The 19,440-nt window shown below is 37.9% G+C and overlaps 1 protein-coding gene across 1 annotated transcript in view; it reads right to left on the bottom strand.

The window, feature by feature from the left end:
- The window catches only part of fat4 (FAT atypical cadherin 4), a 391,785-nt gene that overhangs the window by 15,533 nt on the left and 356,812 nt on the right, over nucleotides 1-19,440 (bottom strand). Inside the window, exons 13-17 of the mRNA XM_072256139.1 lie at nucleotides 16,053-16,138; nucleotides 7,957-8,136; nucleotides 5,809-5,933; nucleotides 2,479-2,696; nucleotides 476-737 (exon numbers count right to left, since the gene is read on the bottom strand). Coding sequence (XP_072112240.1) covers nucleotides 476-737; nucleotides 2,479-2,696; nucleotides 5,809-5,933; nucleotides 7,957-8,136; nucleotides 16,053-16,138 — 871 coding nt within the window. The remainder of the gene's footprint in view (nucleotides 1-475; nucleotides 738-2,478; nucleotides 2,697-5,808; nucleotides 5,934-7,956; nucleotides 8,137-16,052; nucleotides 16,139-19,440) is intronic.

Raw genomic sequence — 19,440 nt, 5'->3', positions numbered from 1 at the left:
CATGCACTCAATCCAGTAGGTTTCAATGAAATGTCCCTTCATCCTTCTGAACTCCATCAATTATGGGCCCAGTGATATTCAAACACTCCTTGTGGTCCGTCCTCCCAACGCATCAGGGCTCTGTGACTGGGCTGAGCAGAGAGTCCAGCAGTGGAATAAGTGGTTAGATGTGCTGGCACTGGCCTCCTGTCTGAATTAGAATTCTACATCTTGTTGAGCTTGTGTCAAAGCTCAGGACATGCTAAAAGCCCCACTAGCTGATAGCAGGCAATTTCTCACAGCACATCTGCTATCAGTCAATTTGATTTCACCGAGTACAGAACCATCTGTTATTCACCCTCAGGTTCTAGTTGGTGTATAAAAAATAAGTTGATAGTAACTTCAAAGCATGTTCTATCCCTGATAATAAATGCTTCATATTCAAACAACAAACTAATGTGGGGAGATTGACAACACAAGGTACGTAATTACCCACCTATCTCAGTGCTCTGGTAATTTAGCCCTGGAGGTATACCCCCAAGGGAGACACTTAGGACATTTAATCCTCCAAAGTCCTGCGTATTATGATAGATCTCTCGAGTGTAGATTCTGTCAATTGAAAAGGTTGTAATAGATCCATTTTTCTTGATTACAACGGTATGCCAATGTCCATCAGATATAGAAATCTCAGGTATATTCCTTTCTACTTTTCCACCAATGCCGGCATCAGATGTGTAATGTAATTTCCCATTTTTCACCTACAGATAAAAGGAGAAACACAACATGTAAGTGGTAGTACATTATTTCAATCCGTATTACAGGCTTGCATAAAGTAAAAGCAGTTTTACAGCAAATTATCACCTTGGTGCAGTCTTGCTCATTACCATGTCAGGTTCATGAGGTAATATACCCTTGCTCACTTCACAATCCTTTTATATCATTTTCCCACCATACAGGAAGAATCTACAGTATGAGAACCTTATGTATTGTATAAATGCACTCTGAAATACAGTTAAATTCTTCAAAACTGATTAAGTGCTTTGACCATATGGAAATATGCCACTTTCATTTCTTTAAAAAAAGCTGAATGCACAATATGTGAGGTGCTATGTCAAAAATGCTGAAGTTTTCATATGGTTTGCCACATGCAATTTTTAAGTAGTGTTTGGTCAGATCACGATAGAAAAATAAATACGCCAAATTTCATCATTTACTTTTGCCTGACACAGGGTGATGGTATGCAACCTCCCTCAATGTTCTGATATCAAGTTCTCTTTGTAGAGTCTATTGCACACCAGCTTGTCTTCATTAATAACCATCTCAGAGTAGATGCCATATCATTTACAAATATCTGACTCCTTGGGTTACTTCAAGTCTACCAGCAGTACTCTGCATACAATGTGAACTTTGCCATTGAAAAATGAAACTTCCTTATGCGGAAAGATTCCTGTACAAAACAGCTGCAACATTTTTGTTCTTTTAAAACAAGGAAGTGAAGTCTCGAAGGTGCAGCATGCTTGTGGCATGGCATGCATGGGCCCATCTGAGGCGCCGGAACCCAGGCTTGAGAATGAGGAACGAGCCAATGCTTAGCCATTGCTTGAACAGGTCTGAAGCTGATTTGCAGTGGCAGACCTGAGGCGAGGTGAAGGGGCCTGAGAATGTACCGAAGCAGCAAGGCCTGGGTCTGAGATTGAGGGGTGCTGAGGTTTGGCCTATTTCAGCGCTGGGTCAGATTGAAAAGGTCAGGATGTTGGGGCCATAGGCAAAGAATGGGCCGGTGTTTAACTCACAGCTCAATAAAGTTTACTCATGTCTGCACTGAATTGACACCGTGGCCGACAACCAATGGGCTCCTGGACCGGCTGCAATGATAACTGGCTTTGTGGCTGTAAACTCACTTTTCTAACTTTAGTTCTGAATGATATTTGCTTATATTTTATTATTTGCACGATTTGTTCTTCTTTTGCATATTGGGTGTTTGACAGGCTTCTTTTTAAATGGGTTATATTGAGTTTCTTTGTTTTGTGGTTGCCTGAAAAGAGACGAATCTCAAATGTTCTACCATGTTCTGCTTTCATTCAAATTACGGGCAAAAAACGTATTTTTAGTGTCTTATCCTGAAAAAACAATGAGAGTATAATATTTTAATCTGGAAACTTGATATTGAAAAACGAATCTCTCAGGGCTGAAGTTGTTTGCTTTTGCCTTAAACATTGATGTCATGAACTAAGTACACATTTCTCCAATTCCTGATCATTTTCCATGAAGCTCCAGCTTCTAGAGCTAAGACCTGGGAGTCCATCATATAGTCTGTAGTTGGCTGGTAAGTGTTAAGATGAAGGATGTTTCTGGCACAACGCCCAGCACTCGTTAAACCCTCGCAGCATTGTGGAAAATACTCTTATGAAGGAAGGACATGGGTGATGGGAACAATGATTAAAACCAGAGCAGTGCAAGCATTCTAATCAAATCATCTAAAACCAGCTTTAATCTTACCTTCACAGTAGTATAATTGCTGCTTTCCTGGACATGAATTAAAATACCATTTTTGCTTCTTGTTCTGAACTTTACGTCCAAGCTGCTTGCAGTCACAGGTTTAGGAGGCTGATGCTTCAAACTCTGGGTTAATAAATAATCCCGCTTCTTATTCTGATTAATCATATAGTCTAGGCGTCCCCTACCATTCAATGACAAAGCAGTGTCCACGTTGACCACTAGAAGACCACATTTTTAAGCAGAATTAAAATCAACATTGAAACACTTGGAAAGACCTAATCCAGCTCATGTTACAGTAGGTTAAGTATTAATGATGTGCAGTTGGTAATTAAAGTTAAAATACATCAAATTAATCAATGCATCAATCATTCTTTCATTAGATAAAGGTGAAAGGTGAACTAATAAGAATGTTCCAAATGTCAAGAGCTTGAGAGGACAAATAGTTAAGAATTAGGAGTAGAAGTAGGTCATACAGCCTGTCAACACTTGTCTGGTGAACTTGACATTAGTAGTGGGAAATTTATTGGAAGATATTCTAAGGGACTGGATATGTAAGTATTTGGACAGACATGGACTGATTTCGGATTGTCAGCATGGTTTTGTGTGTGGTAAGCCATATCTAACCAATCTTATAGAGCTTTTAGAGAAAATTACCAGGAAAGTTGATGAAGGCAAGACAGTGGATGCTGTCTGCATGGACTTTCGCGAAGTACTTGACAAGGTCCTGCATGGGAAGTTGGTCAAGAAGGTTCAGTCACTCGGCATTCAAGATGAGGTAGTAAATTGGATTAGACATTAGCTTTGTGGGAGAGGCCAGAGAGTGGTAGTAGATGGTTGCCTCTCTGACCTGTAAGCCTGTGACTAGTGCAGTGCTGCAAAGATTGGTGTTGGGTCTGTTGTTATTTGTCAGCCATATCAATGATCTGGATGATAATGTCGTTAATTGGATCAGCAAATTTGCAGATGACACCAAGATTGGGGTGTAGTGGGCAGCGAGGAAGCTTATCAAGAGTTTGCAGCGGGATCTGGACCAGCTGGAAAAGATGGGCTGATAAACAGCAGATAGAATTTAATGTAGACAAGTACGAGGTGTTGCACTTCAGTAGGATCAACCAGGGTAGGTCTTACACAGTGAATGGTAGGGCACTGAGGAATGGGGTAGAACAAAGAGATCTAGGAATACAGGACCATAATTCATTGAAAATGGCAGCACAGGTAGATAGGGTCATAAAGAAAGCTTTTGGCACTTTGGCCTTCGTAAATCAAAGCACTGAGTACAGAAGATGGGATGTTATGCTGAAGTTGTATAAGATGTCAGTGAGGCCTAATTTGGAGGATTGTGTGCAGTATTGGTCACCTACCTACAGGAAGGATGTAAACAAGGTTGAAAGAGTAGAGAGAAAACTTACAAGGATGTTGCCAGAACTGGAGTAACTGAGCTATAAGGAAAGATTGAATCCAGTAGATTAGGACTCTATTTCTTGGAACATAGAAGGTTGAGGAGAGATTTGATGGAGATATACAAAATTACGAGGGTAGATGCAAGCAGGCTTTTTCCACTGAGGTTGGTGGGACTGCAACTAGAGATCATAGGTTAAGGGTGAAAGGTAAAAAGTTTAAGGAGAACATAAGGAAAAACTTCTTCGGTCAGATGGTTGTGAGAGTGTGGAATGAGCTGCAAGTGCAAGTAGTGTGTGCAAGCTCGATTTCAATGCTTAAGAGAAGTTTAGATAGCTACATGGATGATAGGGGCATGTAGGGCTACGGTCAATGGGAACAGGCACTTTAAATATTTTGGAAAAGACTAGAAACTATGACTCTATGACATGTTCAATAAAATCACAACCAATCTCACTGTTGGCCTGAATTGCACTTTCCTGGGTGATTCCCATAATCATGCCAGTAATGTCTTGAATGGACAGAATTTTAATGCATTGAATTAATTGAATTTAAATTCCATAGCTTTTGTCCTAGGATCTGAACTCTTAAATGCGGATCATTAGTCAGTCACTAATAACTAGTCCACTGTGCAACTGTGTATTGGTAACACAAAATCACATGAATACATCTATAAAAAAAGCATTTAGAAAAAACTGTTTCATGCAAAGAGTTATTAGAACCTGTAAATTATTACCACAAGTAGCTAGTGAACAAAAGACTGATAATCAAAGCATTGAAAACAGAATTATATTCAAGAGAAGGGGAAAAATGTCTTTAGGGAAAGCTGATCTGATTTGTTGGTAAAATGCAAAGCTAATAGTGAGGCAGGTAAATTACTTCAATAGTGTCCTTCTGGAATGACATTTCTAGTTCACTGATAGCCAGTTTACTAGGGATTATATTACAGAACATCCTGGAAACAAACTGAGAAGGGAAGATTGGGAACATTTGTAAGTTTACTGCACAAGGAAATGGTGAATATCTGACAGCAAGTTGCTCACCTTCTCTCACAGTCTGACACAATGCTGACCATGACAAGAAACAAATGTGGTATTGTTCAAAGTAAATAATTAACAGTAAATCGTTTGGATACAGCAAAAATGAGTCATAAACTAAAGATGCATTCAACAACTTTATATGTTCATTGTTCTCACAATAATTCTTGCATTGTGTCAACTCTGCACTAGGGTTTGTTTATTTATTGGATCTGACAAGAAGTTTTCATCTTGAGTAATCCAGAACCTCTCAGTGAAAATACATAATGGTAAAAAAAAACATTTTAGTGTATTATTGCCATCTTTTGAGGCCAACAGAAACAGTGAGGCCATACTATTCTCTATCATATATCCTGAAGGTCATGGGTCATTAGTTCAATTCTTGGGTTCAAATGTAGTAAAGCATGCGATAATAAACTTGTCAGTTCGCAGTGAAATGCTGAGTGGGAAAGTCCTCAGCCTCTTGGGTCACTGAGACCACTTGTACCAACCTGGCTAGCTGCCAATACCTTATTCTGTAGAACTGGGGTTCTATCACCAATATGTTTTTCTTTCACATTCAGACTATAGTAGGGATTTAACAGTCCAGCTGTGAAAACACACTGCTTTTCAATAATCACCAGCTTCTACATTTCTAATTCAAGTCAGCAATTTTGAAGTCTAAATGTAAAATCCTGCCACCCAGTTTTATTAAACAGTCAGAATTAATTTCATTCATTATAGGAGTAAAAAGGTCAGAATTTTTAAAAAAAACACCCTGGTTACTAGAACTCTCCTTGCCCCATTAAGAAGTGCAACCTCTTCCTTAATACATTTGTATTCATATTTTTGGTGGTGCAGGAATAGAACCTCACACATAATGAGTAGATAAGCAAGTTAAAAACACAAGCCTTACATTTTTCACAATATTTTCCTGTATATCCATGCTTGCAGTTACACTGCTGCCATGACCAGTGATCCACACAGGGGCTCTCATGTTGGCAGGGGCTGTTTAGACAGACTCCTTCAATTCGTAAACACCTGAAATCACGAATATTTGAGGCATGAATTAACACAACAGGGCAAAACTTATTCAAGATCAATGGCAACAAACCCGAACTTTCACAATTATGCTGGGTTGCTGTGTCTATGCCATGGATGATTAAACTTTACATATTGACGGCAATATAGAATAAAACACGGTCATAGCAGGGGAGCAAAAGAGAGCACAGTTCCAATGAGAGGAGCAGGTGGCCTCATTAATGTACTCCTCTCTTTCCTCACTGAATGATCTAAAACTCTTAAGAAAGGGAACCCAAATTAGCACTAGCTTAAAAACATTAATAGGGCATTGGTACTGATTTTCAAATAAATAAAGTCCTGTGTTAGCATAACTGGACTTCGGATACTACTTTTTACTGAATGTCGTACTACTAGTTTTGCTAACAAAGAGTATATTCTAGAGAGTAAAGATCTCAACCTGATTAGATCACTCACTTCAATAGGTGAATAAGGTAAAGCATTTAAAAAAAAAACGATGCAGTTGCCAAAGCCAAAGGCTGATAAGCCCAGAATTTCCTGGCAGCAGTATATGTCATATGCTTTCCATTCACCTATCTGTTCAGTATCACTTATGTGGAGAGAACCTTATAGTGACAATGTCCTGAATGTAGATGGTAACAGAAAAGCTGATGTTGCTGTGAACCCCCCTATCGTAGTCATAGAGAGACATGACATGGCAACAGGTCCTTCAGCCCATTAAATCTGTGCCAACACTAATCGTGCATTAATCCCAGTCTCGCATACACAAGGAAATCTGCAGATGCTGGAAATTCAAGCAATACACACAAAATGCTGGTGGAATGCAGCAGGCCAGGCAGCATCTGCAGGAAGAAATACAGCCTATGTTTCGGGCTGAGACCCTTTGCCTGGCCTGCTGCGTTCCACCAGCATTTTGTGTGTGTTGCTTTAATTCTACTCTCTTTCTCCCACATTCTCATGAACTCCTCTATTTTACCATTCTACTATATACCAATAGCAAATTTATACTGCCCAATTAATCTACCAATCCAGATGTCTTTGATATGTGAGGGAATACAAAAATACCAAAGTGATGCAAAGGGAATATACAAATAATGCAAAGAACGCCCCAGGTCAACCTGGTTCTCTGGCACCGCGAAACAGCAACTCTATTTTTTGTGCCAGTGTCCTGCTTCTGAATGCAAATAGAAACACATGCCAGGGTTTGAATAAAGCCTACCAATGGAAATACTTGGATATTTGGTTAAGCCACTCTCCTGGGCTTAATTGTCTGTTAAAACTTTGAAATGATGTATGAGTATCTGTGAATGCCTTTGGCATTTTCAAACACTGAAAACTTTTAAAAATCAATCATACAGTACGTTAAGCAAATACTTAGGTTTAATTAAATAGATTTAAATTAATTCAAAGTAAATTACCCTGTGCTTCTCTCTTTCAAAGCCATTCCTCCCCATTGAAATGAATGCATCAGATCTAACCACATACAGTTCAATAGGCAGATTCCCCACTACAGCTATTGGGAACTGCAGGAAGTTAGTGATTTATCATGAGAAATCCAATGTTGGAACAGAGAAGACATTTCTCACGAAGTTCGTCTCTTCTGAATCTGCATGTACGCACCAAGCATTCTAACCCTTCTGCCAATGTTTTACGGTTGTTGCATTTTTTTATTAACTATTTAATCTTTAATATTTTAATTGCAGCAATTTTAGTAAGGCTATCGAAAAGCTCATAAATCTGTAACCTTAAATGCATGTACAAGTGACTTCATCAAAATAAAATTCCAATGACCTAGCTACGTTTTAAACTTTGTAAATTCCAAGTGAAAATATTATGCTCATTAATAGGGCAAACCGTAACTTACTAGCACAGTATTGCTCTCTTCTGTCTTAATGGGCCATAAATCTATTAATACTGTCAACAAAACTGCAGACAGAAAACATAACATGAACACAGCAGGTATTTTACATTCTGCAACCAGTTTAACAGAATACATACAAAATATAATTCTCAGAAGTCAGACCTGTCTAGAATCCCATGGCTTGCCAGAGCTTGACTGGGTTCAAGTGGACGACCGTTGACAGCAAATTCCATCACGCATCCAACAAAATCATGTGTAATAACTTGGACTTTTCTTTGAAGAATTGGTTCTATCGATCTGATTCCACCTATTGTTAATCTATTGGGTTGCACTTCCAAGGTCCTATTGTATCAAATAAACAAACGGAAAGTCAAGTTACATGTACACAGCTAAAAACCTACAATGATTTCTCCAAAGGACTTTAAAATAATCACTGATAATCCAACAATAACAAAAGTTGGATAAATATAAGGACAGAAGGGTTTTTAAGGGATGTGCATCAATGTAGGCAAATGGCACTAGCTTGGTAAGCTCCATGGTTGGCAGGGATGAGTTTGGCCAAAAGGCCTGTTTCCATGCTGTATTACTTTCTGGCTCTATTACACTAGATTCTGCAGTATATGAACTGGAAACTTAGGTATGCAATGAATTATTTTTCAGAACTACACAGATGAATACCTCTTTTCCTAACAAGGCACTAGATCAAAACAATTTCTGGTCAAATAATAAAATGTAAATCCAGTCCTTTGTCAGCAGATATAACTTTGCTTATTCAACAACTCTGCAACTTCCACTGGAACCTGTTTATGTATCTCCCTTGTGCATTTGACATGCTTCGTGTGTTAGTCATGGACAGTCTCTAATCTAGAACTGATTGTAATTGAACCACTTACTGGGGTTAATTGTTGACATGTCCCAAGCCTACTAAAATTGGCCTGTCAATGAGTGAGATTTACTGCCCTATGTTAGATCAGAGATTTAATAGGGCCTCAGATTATAACTAATTAGAAAAACAACTCTCCCTTAAGATTTCTGGACTTTTCTTTGCAGATGCCTGGTCATACAAATGCTTATTCCAACTCTACTATTCCAACACATTTGAGAATCTACTCAATCCCAGCTCTGTGGGTCTTTCACATACTGTCAGCCTAGCTCAGGCTATAGCTTGTTCCAATAACAACAATTAGCTTCTATTGCTAGTGTCTCTGCCACTAAAGGAAAACAACCGCCAAGCAAGTGAAGACGAGCTGCCAGAGGATGTGGGTTCAGTTTCAATATTTAAAAGAAATTTGGATTAATGCATATATGAGAAGGGGATGGAGGGATGTGGCTCAGGTGCAGATAAATGGGGCTAGGTAGAATAACAGTTCAGGATGCTCCAGATAGGCCAAAGGAACTGATTCTGTTCTATCGTACTCTATGACTAAGTTCCTGTATCTTTAACACTTGGAAGCGTCAGAACAAAGGACAAACCTTATGTAACTCAAATAAAGCCATATTAGTCTTTTAAGAATTCTTTATACCCAATGTGAAGTTCTAGATATTGTCTACCCTTCGGGTATGCAATTTGTCCTTTGCTATGCACAACAAAAGGGTAGGCCTTTCCTGAGTGTGGTTAAATCAATTTATTAAATGCACACGTGGTGGAAATACTCCTCAGTTTCCAAGAAAGAAACTAGTAATAGCTTGAAAATTTCACACAACTTTTCATCGTTCACCATACCCTTGGAATTTAGTGCGGCCATGGAGAAAAGGATTAATTTGTAGAAATCAAATATTTAATTTGTTTCTCTGAGGGTAGAGATTTTGATAAAATTACAGTATGAGATCCTGAGCAGCCCTTGCAATTTCCTGGTTGATCATTAAGTGACTATTTTTTTCAGTCCCAGGCTCCCACTGAAACTCAGAAACCATGCTATTAGGGAGTTCTTATTATCCATTATGCTATAAAAAGTAAATACAAAATCTGTTTTTCTCCTTAAGGGTTATCAAAGAGCAGACAATCAGGCCCCACTAGAAGTCTATAAACCACAGTAGTATTTTCTTCGATATTCCAAATGGTACTGAGCAGATGATGTATTAAATAGATTTCTGTTATTTGAACAGAGCTGTAAATATTCAATGAAATAATAAACAAAAGTAAAATCCAGAACATTATTTGCCAGCAGATGTAACTCTGCCTACATGAGAACAGCTGTTACATTTCAAAATAACTCAACGCATACAATATTCTTTTAACGCTGAGAAAAGTGGTAATTTGTCTTTCAGAAAATTGCCTTTTAACTATTTTTAAGCAAATACATTGGCCCAAGTCCTGGTGATAAATAGTGAAGCTGTGGTAATGAAGTACCCATTATCAGTGCACAAAATGACTTGTACATTCAAAAAAAATTGTGACTGGAGAATCTGCAGATCATGCTCTTTGATTTAAATTATTGTGCTGTTTGCTTTGCACAAGCCAAATCTCACCAATGCCATTATTTTCAGTAACTTCTGGAATTACAGAACCATTACTCATTGGCTTTATATCAGTAATTTATTGCTGGTGATTAAGAGCAAACATATTTCTTTAATGTCAGGATAGTTATTGATGCACCTTCTAATCTAGTGTACTACATTCAGTTCACAATATGGTCACTGAGACATTAAAGCATAAAATTGGATGTTGACTTCATGAAGTATCTGCACTCAGTCCACCAGGGTGGCCAAGAGATTCCTGGTGTCTGCTACTCTAATTCTCCATCCACGCCTACTTTGACCTCACCGCTATAATGAAATAAGCTTGAGGAACATCAGCTCTTCTTCTCTTTGGGTATGTTGCAGTTTTCTGGACTTATACTGAATTTTACAACTTCATGTAACTTGCCTTCCCATTCATCACAGAACTGGCCATTTGAGTGATATTAGCTCATATTTTCTCTCTCCATTAGCACAGCTGGATCTGTGGATATATCCTGTAATTCAACACTTTTACATTGCACTGTTTATATTCTCCCTAACTGTTCGCACTTTATCATTTTTGTATAGTTTTTTTTAGATTTTCCATTGAGTTATTGACTGACCTCTACAACATAGCAACCCTGACCCTGATAATATTTTGCCTCCTTCTCCTACCTTCTCTGCAGCATTACATTGATATGCTTACTCTCTTTGTCAGTTCTGATAATGCACTGTGGACCTGAAAAGTGAATTCTTTCCCCTTCCACAGATGCTGCCTGAATTGCTATGTGTTTCCAGTGTTTCCTGGAATGTTGAAAACACTCAGCATCTACAATTTATTTTTATTATCACTGGAGGGAACTTCGTTCTTCTTTTTATAATTACTGCTGACTACAGGTTGACAATGCACATTAATTGTCTGAAATCCAGCAATTCCTCAATGATGCATTTTTGCCTCAGTGGCAAAATTTGAAACTGAAAAACCTGACAAGTATGAATGACACCAGCTGGCACGAAATACAAATAACTTGCATGGGAAGTTACAGCTGTGAAAGACAGGTGAAGAGACATGTGTATATTAAAATGTAATTTTTAATTGTGGTTGGAATAGGTTCTCTAATCACCCAAAAAGACAACAAAATAAATTTACAGCTACAGTATTCTTACAATAACAATTGCTGGAAATGGTTTTTTAATGAAGAATCATTAACCTGATAAGGTAACTCTTGTTTTTTCTTTCCACAGATGCTGCCTGAATTGCTATGTGTTTCCAGTGTTTCCTGGAATGTTGAAAACACTCAGCATCTACAATTTATTATTATTTTCACCGGAGGGAACTTTGTTATTCTTCTTTAAAGTAGTTTAGCAGGATTCTAGAAGGTTTCTAGAATTTTGTTTTTACTGTTAAATACAAGGATAAATTACTCGAGCTTGGTTTAGGCTCTGAAGAATTGCGGACACTCACGGAGCCACATATCATGAAGAATTAGTTCCTTTCAGTGAAAATTTGAAAGGAAAATAGAGTAGTAATTCTTTTTGCGAGAAGCAAAATTGTTTGGAAAGAAGCAATAATCTTTGTCAAATGATATTACAGTTGATAACAATCTAAGGCACACGTATAGTGCAAACAACAGGAATTCTGCAGATGCTGGAAATTCAAGCAACACACATCAAAGTTGCTGGTGAATGCAGCAGGCCAAGCAGCATCTGTAGGAAGAGGTGCAGTCCATGTTTCAGGCCGAGACCCTTAGTCAGGACTAACTGAAGGAAGAGTGAGTAAGGGACTTGAAAGTTGGAGGGGGAGGGGGAGATCCAAAATGATAGGAGAAGACAGGAGGGGGAGGGATAGAGCCAAGAGCTGGACAGGTGATAGGCAAAAGGGGATACGAGAGGATCATGGGACAGGAAGTCCGGGAAGAAAGACAAGGGGGGGGGGGACCCAGAGGATGGGCAAGAGGTATATTCAGAGGGACAGAGGGAGAAAAAGGAGAGTGAGAGAAAGAATGTGTGCATAAAAATGAGTAACAGATGGGGTACGAGGGGGAGGTGGGGTATTAGCGGAAGTTAGAGAAGTCGATGTTCATGCCATCAGGTTGGAGACTACCCAGACGGAATATAAGGTGTTGTTCCTCCAACCTGAGTGTGGCTTCATCTTTACAGTAGAGGAGGCCGTGGACAGACATGTCAGAATGGGAATGGGATGTGGAATTAAAATGTGTGGCCACCGGGAGATCCTGCTTTCTCTGGCGGACAGAGCGTAGATGTTCAGCAAAGCGGTCTCCCAGTCTGCGTCGGGTCTCGCCAATATATAAAAGGCCACATCGGGAGCACCGGATGCAGTATATCACCCCAGTCGACTCACAGGTGAAGTGTTGCCTCACCTGGAAGGACTGTTTGGGGCCCTGAATGGTGGTAAGGGAGGAAGTGTAAGGGCATGTATAGCACTTGTTCCGCTTACACGGATAAGTGCCAGGAGGGAGATCAGTGGGGAGGGATGGGGGGGACGAATGGACAAGGGAGTTGTGTAGGGAGCGATCCCTGCGGAACGCAGAGAGAGGCGGGGAGGGAAAGATGTGCTTAGTGGTGGGATCCCGTTGGAGGTGGCGCAAGTTACGGAGAATAATATGTTGGACCCGGAGGCTGGTGGGGTGGTAGGTGAGGACCAGGGGAACCCTATTCCTAGTGGGGTGGTGGGAGGATGGAGTGAGAGCAGATGTACGTGAAATGGGGGAGATGCGTTTAAGAGCAGAGTTGATAGTGGAGGAAGGGAAGCCCCTTTCTTGAAAAAAGGAAGACATCTCCCTCATCCTAGAATGAAAAGCCTCATCCTGAGAGCAGATGCGGCGGAGACGGAGGAATTGCGAGAAGGGGATGGCATTTTTGCAAGAGATAGGGTGAGAAGAGGAATAGTCCAGATAGCTGTGAGAGTCAGTAGGCTTATAGTAGACACCAGTGGATAAGCTGTCTCCAGAGACAGAGACAGAAAGATCTAGAAAGGGGAGGGAGGTATATTGCTATGTTTTGATCAGAAATATTCCAGCAGAGAGACCATTTTAGTGTCATACATAAAGATACATTTAAAAATACAGATTATTTGGTGTCTATTCTGTTGCTAAATGCAAATAGACTACACTGCTTCCTACAATACAATAACAATCAGTTCAAACTGCTTTTAGGCAATCCGAATGGATACAAATCTTTCCTCTTTTAACTCTTATAGTCCTTCATCTTTCCAACCATGTGGCCTCCCTTTGTCCCACTAGTGGTTCCTTACCTTCAACTTTCCAAACATTAAACTCTTTAGGTCCCAACCTGAAAATGTGATCTTTCCTCATTTTAAGAAATTCATTGAAACTTCTCTCTGACCACCTATACTGATATCATCTTCTCGTCTTATGCTAGTTGAATACAATCCTACAAAATACTTTGTTTCACTACATTAAAGGCTTTATATAAATTGAAGCTAATGTCCATTGTGACTTTACAAAACACAGCTTTTAAAATGGCAAACACATACTTTGGGAGCCATTTGCTTAATTTGAGATGGCAGCCACAAAGTCCAAACAAAGATTGATAAGGATGATAATCTGATTCTGCGTACATCAAACTATTTTGGGGAAATAAATCCAGAAGTAATTACGCTGCTGATTGAAAGGCATCTCTGTATATTATCTCACTAACCAATATTTAGCATGCTGAAATTAAGGCAAAAGATGCTGTGATGTGTGGGAATCTTAATTTTATTGTCTTGCAGCAAATATCAATACACACAGAGATCAGAATATCTGGATGTAACAATGAGTTTCACACTACAGCTGTATCATTTTCTATTTCCCACATTCATCAGATTGAACTAACTGCCCACTTGGAATAAATTGGAGGCATTTTAATGCTGGGAGTGTACTGAGAATAAATCTGAAATGGCTAAACATTGATTTAAAACTCTTAATAGCTGTCACAGAAAGAGAACTAGGATCTTGTTGAACAAAAATGAATGCAAACCTAGGAACCCACACTGTAATTAACAGCAAGAAAAAATGTACTTGGAGTTTTCCAGATGATTTGACAGTCTGCCTATTGTGGGAAAGTGAATGATTACCCTTGTAGTATTTCCAGCATTTCTTTTCTTGAAGAAATATCCTGGAATCCTGGCAAAGTTAATCCTTAAATTTATTAAAAAGCAAAAATAAAATCTTGTGGCTTGCTCAGCTTTATTCTCCAAAGCACAATGTGCAAACTGCTATTAGTTTTGTTTTAGTCATTCTGTTTGTTACATCATACATTTTAATTGCAATGGCATAAATGCACACAATTTTAAATGCTTAAAATTAATTATAGTCTTATGTGTTGGGCAAGGAACTAAAATCTGAAAAAAAATTAGTCCCATATGAAAGCTACCATGCTCTCAGCCAACGTAACACTAATAAAATAGATTCTGGCTTGGATAAAGCTTCTACTAAAAGAGTGGAAGATTCACAGTGATGGCTCAATGTTGTTATTATCAGAATCAGAATTAGGTTTATTATCACCGGCATGTGACGTGAAATTTGTTAATTTAGCAGCAGCAGTTCAATGCAATACATAATCTAGCAGAGAGAAAAAATAATAAATAAACAAGTAAATCAATTACATACAGTGAATAGATAAAAAAAACGTGCAAAAACAGAAATACTGCACGTTAAAAAATTGTGAGGTAGTGTCCAAAGCTTCAATGTCCATTTAGAAATCAGAAGGCAGAGGGGAAGAAGCTGTTCCTGAATTGCTGAGTGTGTGCCTTCAGGCTTCTGTACCTTCTACCTGATGGTAACAGTGAGAAAAGGGCATGCCCTGGGTGCTGGGTGCTATTAATGTAGTTTAAATCCTTATTGACTGGAGAAAGAGTTTTCTCCTCTGACACTCCTAGAGATCTCTGGGCCTCTCCAGAACTGGTCTTTGTTCACTTTTGGAGAATTCCCAGCACTCATGAACACTACTATCATTTCTGAATTGTAAACCTGAAATTTTGTCATTTTGCGTAACAATTGCAGCATACAATGCAAGGTCTGCTCTTCTATCCCCTGGCAGACCTGTTCTCACAGGATTCTGGCTGCAAGATTCAGCCTCTATGTTCTATACTAGCTCCCAGGGTTACAGAAGAATTGAATTAAGTATGTCAGACTTCATGCAAAAATTCCCATAAATTTTTAAAGATTTCTTTCAAAATGGAAATTAGTTACAGAATTGCAAAGAGCTTCAGGAGTTATTCAACAGGGACAGCAATTGGTTAATTCAAAAGGCAACCAGTTTTCAAAATAAGTGTTTACAATGCACCCTCCCTGCAGTTATCAAAGACACATTACCTTTAAGAATGCAGCTGTCGATTCACAGTGGAAGGCCATTTAATAAATTTACTTTGGAAACTGACAAGGCAAATTTCTGATACTGATGATTGTAAAAATACTTTATCAAACAATCTACCATCCATTAGTGTTATAAGGTCATTAAAACTAGCCACTGAACGTGGGATATTCTGATTCTGTACCATTGCAACTATTCAGGGTCAGATGATAAAGATACTGTATGTTCGTTTTATCATATTCATGTTAATCCTCAACATTTCTTAGGAAGGGAACCTTTATATAACCTAGGAGTTGACTGAATCTAGGAGCTCTCCAAGTATTTATTTAAATAAGGCTCTTCTGTTCAGATAGGACCTCGATATCTTCAACCTTATCCCAATGCCAAGCTTCCAACCAACCTACCAGACCAAACAGACCTGAATCATATATTGTATATCCTAATCCTATATCCCCCAAATAGATTAAAAGTGATATTCTTACCAATCACTTGCTGATGTTAAACTGGTAGCTGTGCAATAACCAGCTTCCTGATCTTCAGAACATGAGTCAACTGTAAGAGATGCCACCTAGACAAGAGAAATACAATGGAGTTCAGTTTCATTTAACATGACAGTATTCTTAACCATTTCCTAATGCAGCTTTTCTGGAGTAGCAATGCTTGCAAAACTGCAATAAATTCTCATGAAATGTCCACTCAATTGTGCACTTAAGATGTGAAGCAATAGGGAGTAGAAATCCATCAATCATCCAAAATAGACTCAAGAATAGCCCCCAATGAAACAAACAGAGTGCTCATTTACTGCAGTCTGTAATTGTTACACTAGTGACGACCAACTCTACACCTAATCAATCTCCTGTCTAGTTAGTCATTACCAATAACTATATATCAATAATTAAACACATTCAGAGTTGGGAAACATATGCAAAGCAATACCAGTGCCATGAGTTTGATTTCACAAAGTTAGAAAGGAAAGAAATCCAAGAGGAGAAAGAGACTGAAAAATGTATGCAGACAATCTCAGAGGATGGTGAGAAGGTGAGAGACGGAATGTACATGGGGCATTGTGAAATTATTAATTTTGCTTAAAATAATGAACATGACTCACAAATATAGGAAGCACCTTTGAAGGCAAATGGTAAATTAATCTTTTTGCCAAGTTATGTTGAAATTATACAGGGCTTTGGATGACAATATTACTTTAGACTGTTTACCTTTGAAAGGATAAACTTGTTTAGCAGGTGTAACCTAGATTTACTGGATTGATTCCTAGGATGAGAGTGCTGTCTGATGAGAAACTGAGTGGGATGTGTTTGATTGTTTTTTGAAAATACAAAAAAAAAGAAATTATTTTTATTAATTCTTTCTGCAAAATATGTACTACCTCAGGAAACTGTAGGTTTTGTTATTTCAGCTAGACTACTGTTAACTACGAATAGTGTTTTGACATAAATCTTGGTCAACTTTGTATTTTAATTAGTGAGGACGTGATTGTGTGTGGAAACTTTATTAACGCTATACCATTGCTGATTGGGAAATAGTTATAGAAAATTTTTAAATGCCTCATTGTTTGAAAATAAAACTTATCCCACACGTTGTAGATTTCAGATACACTCTATAAAAAGGATAATTTGACTCAAACTAATCAATGTATCCTAATCTAATAAATCACATCATGTGTGCTGAAAATTTAATTAATGTCATCTAGCCAAAGATTGAGACCATTTGTTGTGCTTGTTCAGAATTTAAAGAATTGTCTAAACAATGAAAACTATTAACATGACAGTTTTATGTTATAAACAAATCTCAAGCCTAAACTGATTTCTGTCAGCCATGTACCACTGAAAAGTGCACAAGCTGCCCATGCAGTTATTACAATAGATTTCCCATTTCATTCTATGTGTTGACAAATTGTGTTAGTTCACACAAACCTGCATATCAAATAAAATACATTTTATCACTGTAATAGTGTTTACATCCCAAAGTTCTTTTAGTTCTTTAGCACTGAAACATTTCAGTGTTTTTTTTAAACTAAGAGGAGCTGTGGTAATGTAATCTTGAGGTACTGTTTGTTAGTTACTCAGTTTCAACGAACTTAGCTGTGAAGTTTCATTAACTTTCATTAACTTCTTATGTATTTGTCTCTTCAAGTTTCTCTTTTTGCAATTTCTCTCAAAGTCACGAGTATACTTTCAATTCTACAAAGATAAATCCAGTGGTAAAATAAATTGAAATTCATATAAATAAGGTTTATACAATATAAATATTATGCTTAAAATTAATTTGTTCATTCTCTTTTGGATAGGGTGGGAGAGGATGGGCATCAAACATTTTCAGTTAAATTGAGATTTCATCATATCTGAGGTAAGCAAGTCAAGATGAAATAAGACTGTTTAGTTCAGCTTGTCATCCAGCTCACTTATTCTTACAATCTTTTCTTTTTCCCACCCCACACCCATACCATTGTCTTATAAAATTGATTCAGATTAATTTTAAATGTATGCATCAGGTCAATGTTTATTGGAATTAATCTCTTATTACTTCATCAGTCAATTATTCTAATGTGCATTATCTTACATTTCAAAGCATTCAATATTCAATTTAAAATTCATCATTGAAGTTCAATCAATTTGTGAATGTTTGCACCTTTTTTAACATTGTTTCCTTCGTAAGTATGTTCAAATCTACCTTTGACAACCACTTTGTTAAAGAATTTATAATGAATAGTACCATGGTGGAAATTTCCTTTTATACATTTAAATTACATATACAGTATGTCCATTTGCATTTGTATGCCTATGAATATACAGCCACTGATGTAATTTATTTTCTTATGCGGCCCCTTCACTTTTTGTTTATGTTATATGGGATGTTCTGAAGATTTATGTATCAGATTTAGACATTGTAAATTCAATTATGTTGTAAGATGTTATCAGTGGCTTGGTTATGTTATACAATATATCATAAAATGGCACAGTGAAGGCAAAGAATAATGCTGGACATTTACATTCCTGACAGTGGTTGGAAAGAATTATGTTCAAAACAGTACAACAAGCATGATTCAGTTGGGGTACTTGAAACTCAAGCTATAACTGGACACTTGCTGTTTTTAACAGAATCTGAAGGCTTTGTGGGTGATAGTTCTTCTTGTAATGTTAATTATCATTTAATCATCTCATTGTAAGCTCAATGTGTTATTTATCTTTCTCGGATGTAATTTCTTATTTCTTGGTGTACTCAATAGCTTTCGTTATCTCACTTTAATATTGAAACCAATAGAAAAGAATGGTGAAATCCTTGCAACAATCAAACAGAAAGTGAAAAAAGAAGAGAAAGTATTTGGAGCAGAAGAAATAAACACAGCTGTGCTACTTGCAAATTGGTGTTTTATTTCACAGCTTCTCAAACTGGTAAGTAATTCATTCATTCAAGTGGCAGCTTCATCTTGAGCGCACGGGAATATATAAAGGAACGTCCCATTCCTCTTTACTACTGAAGTGTTCTATTTAAGTTTGAGATATTTTATTTCACCTTGTGGGGTTAGACACAACTCAGGTGGCAGAACTGAGAGGTGCATGTTAATCCATTGCTTCTAATCCTATTTTTCAATGTTGTCAAACATATTTTCTGTGGTCTTTGCAGAAATGCACTCAACTGGTCCAAAATTTGCAACTGATTATCCTTGTGATTAACCCACAACGTGCTCATAAAAGGTGGGGCTGACTACTTTGTAACCTTGAAACAACCTTGAGCAAACACAGAAAAAACAGGCAGCGTATATCAGAATCCAAGAATTTTAGTCAGAGCCAGTCATGATGATGACTAGTCAGAGTTTCTGTGTACATACTGAACCAAGGAGCCTGTTATGCA

This window comes from Mobula birostris, chromosome 4, assembly GCF_030028105.1.
Source record: "Mobula birostris isolate sMobBir1 chromosome 4, sMobBir1.hap1, whole genome shotgun sequence".
Classification (NCBI taxonomy): Eukaryota; Metazoa; Chordata; class Chondrichthyes; order Myliobatiformes; family Myliobatidae; genus Mobula; species Mobula birostris.
This window is presented reverse-complemented; position numbering and strand designations above follow the sequence as displayed.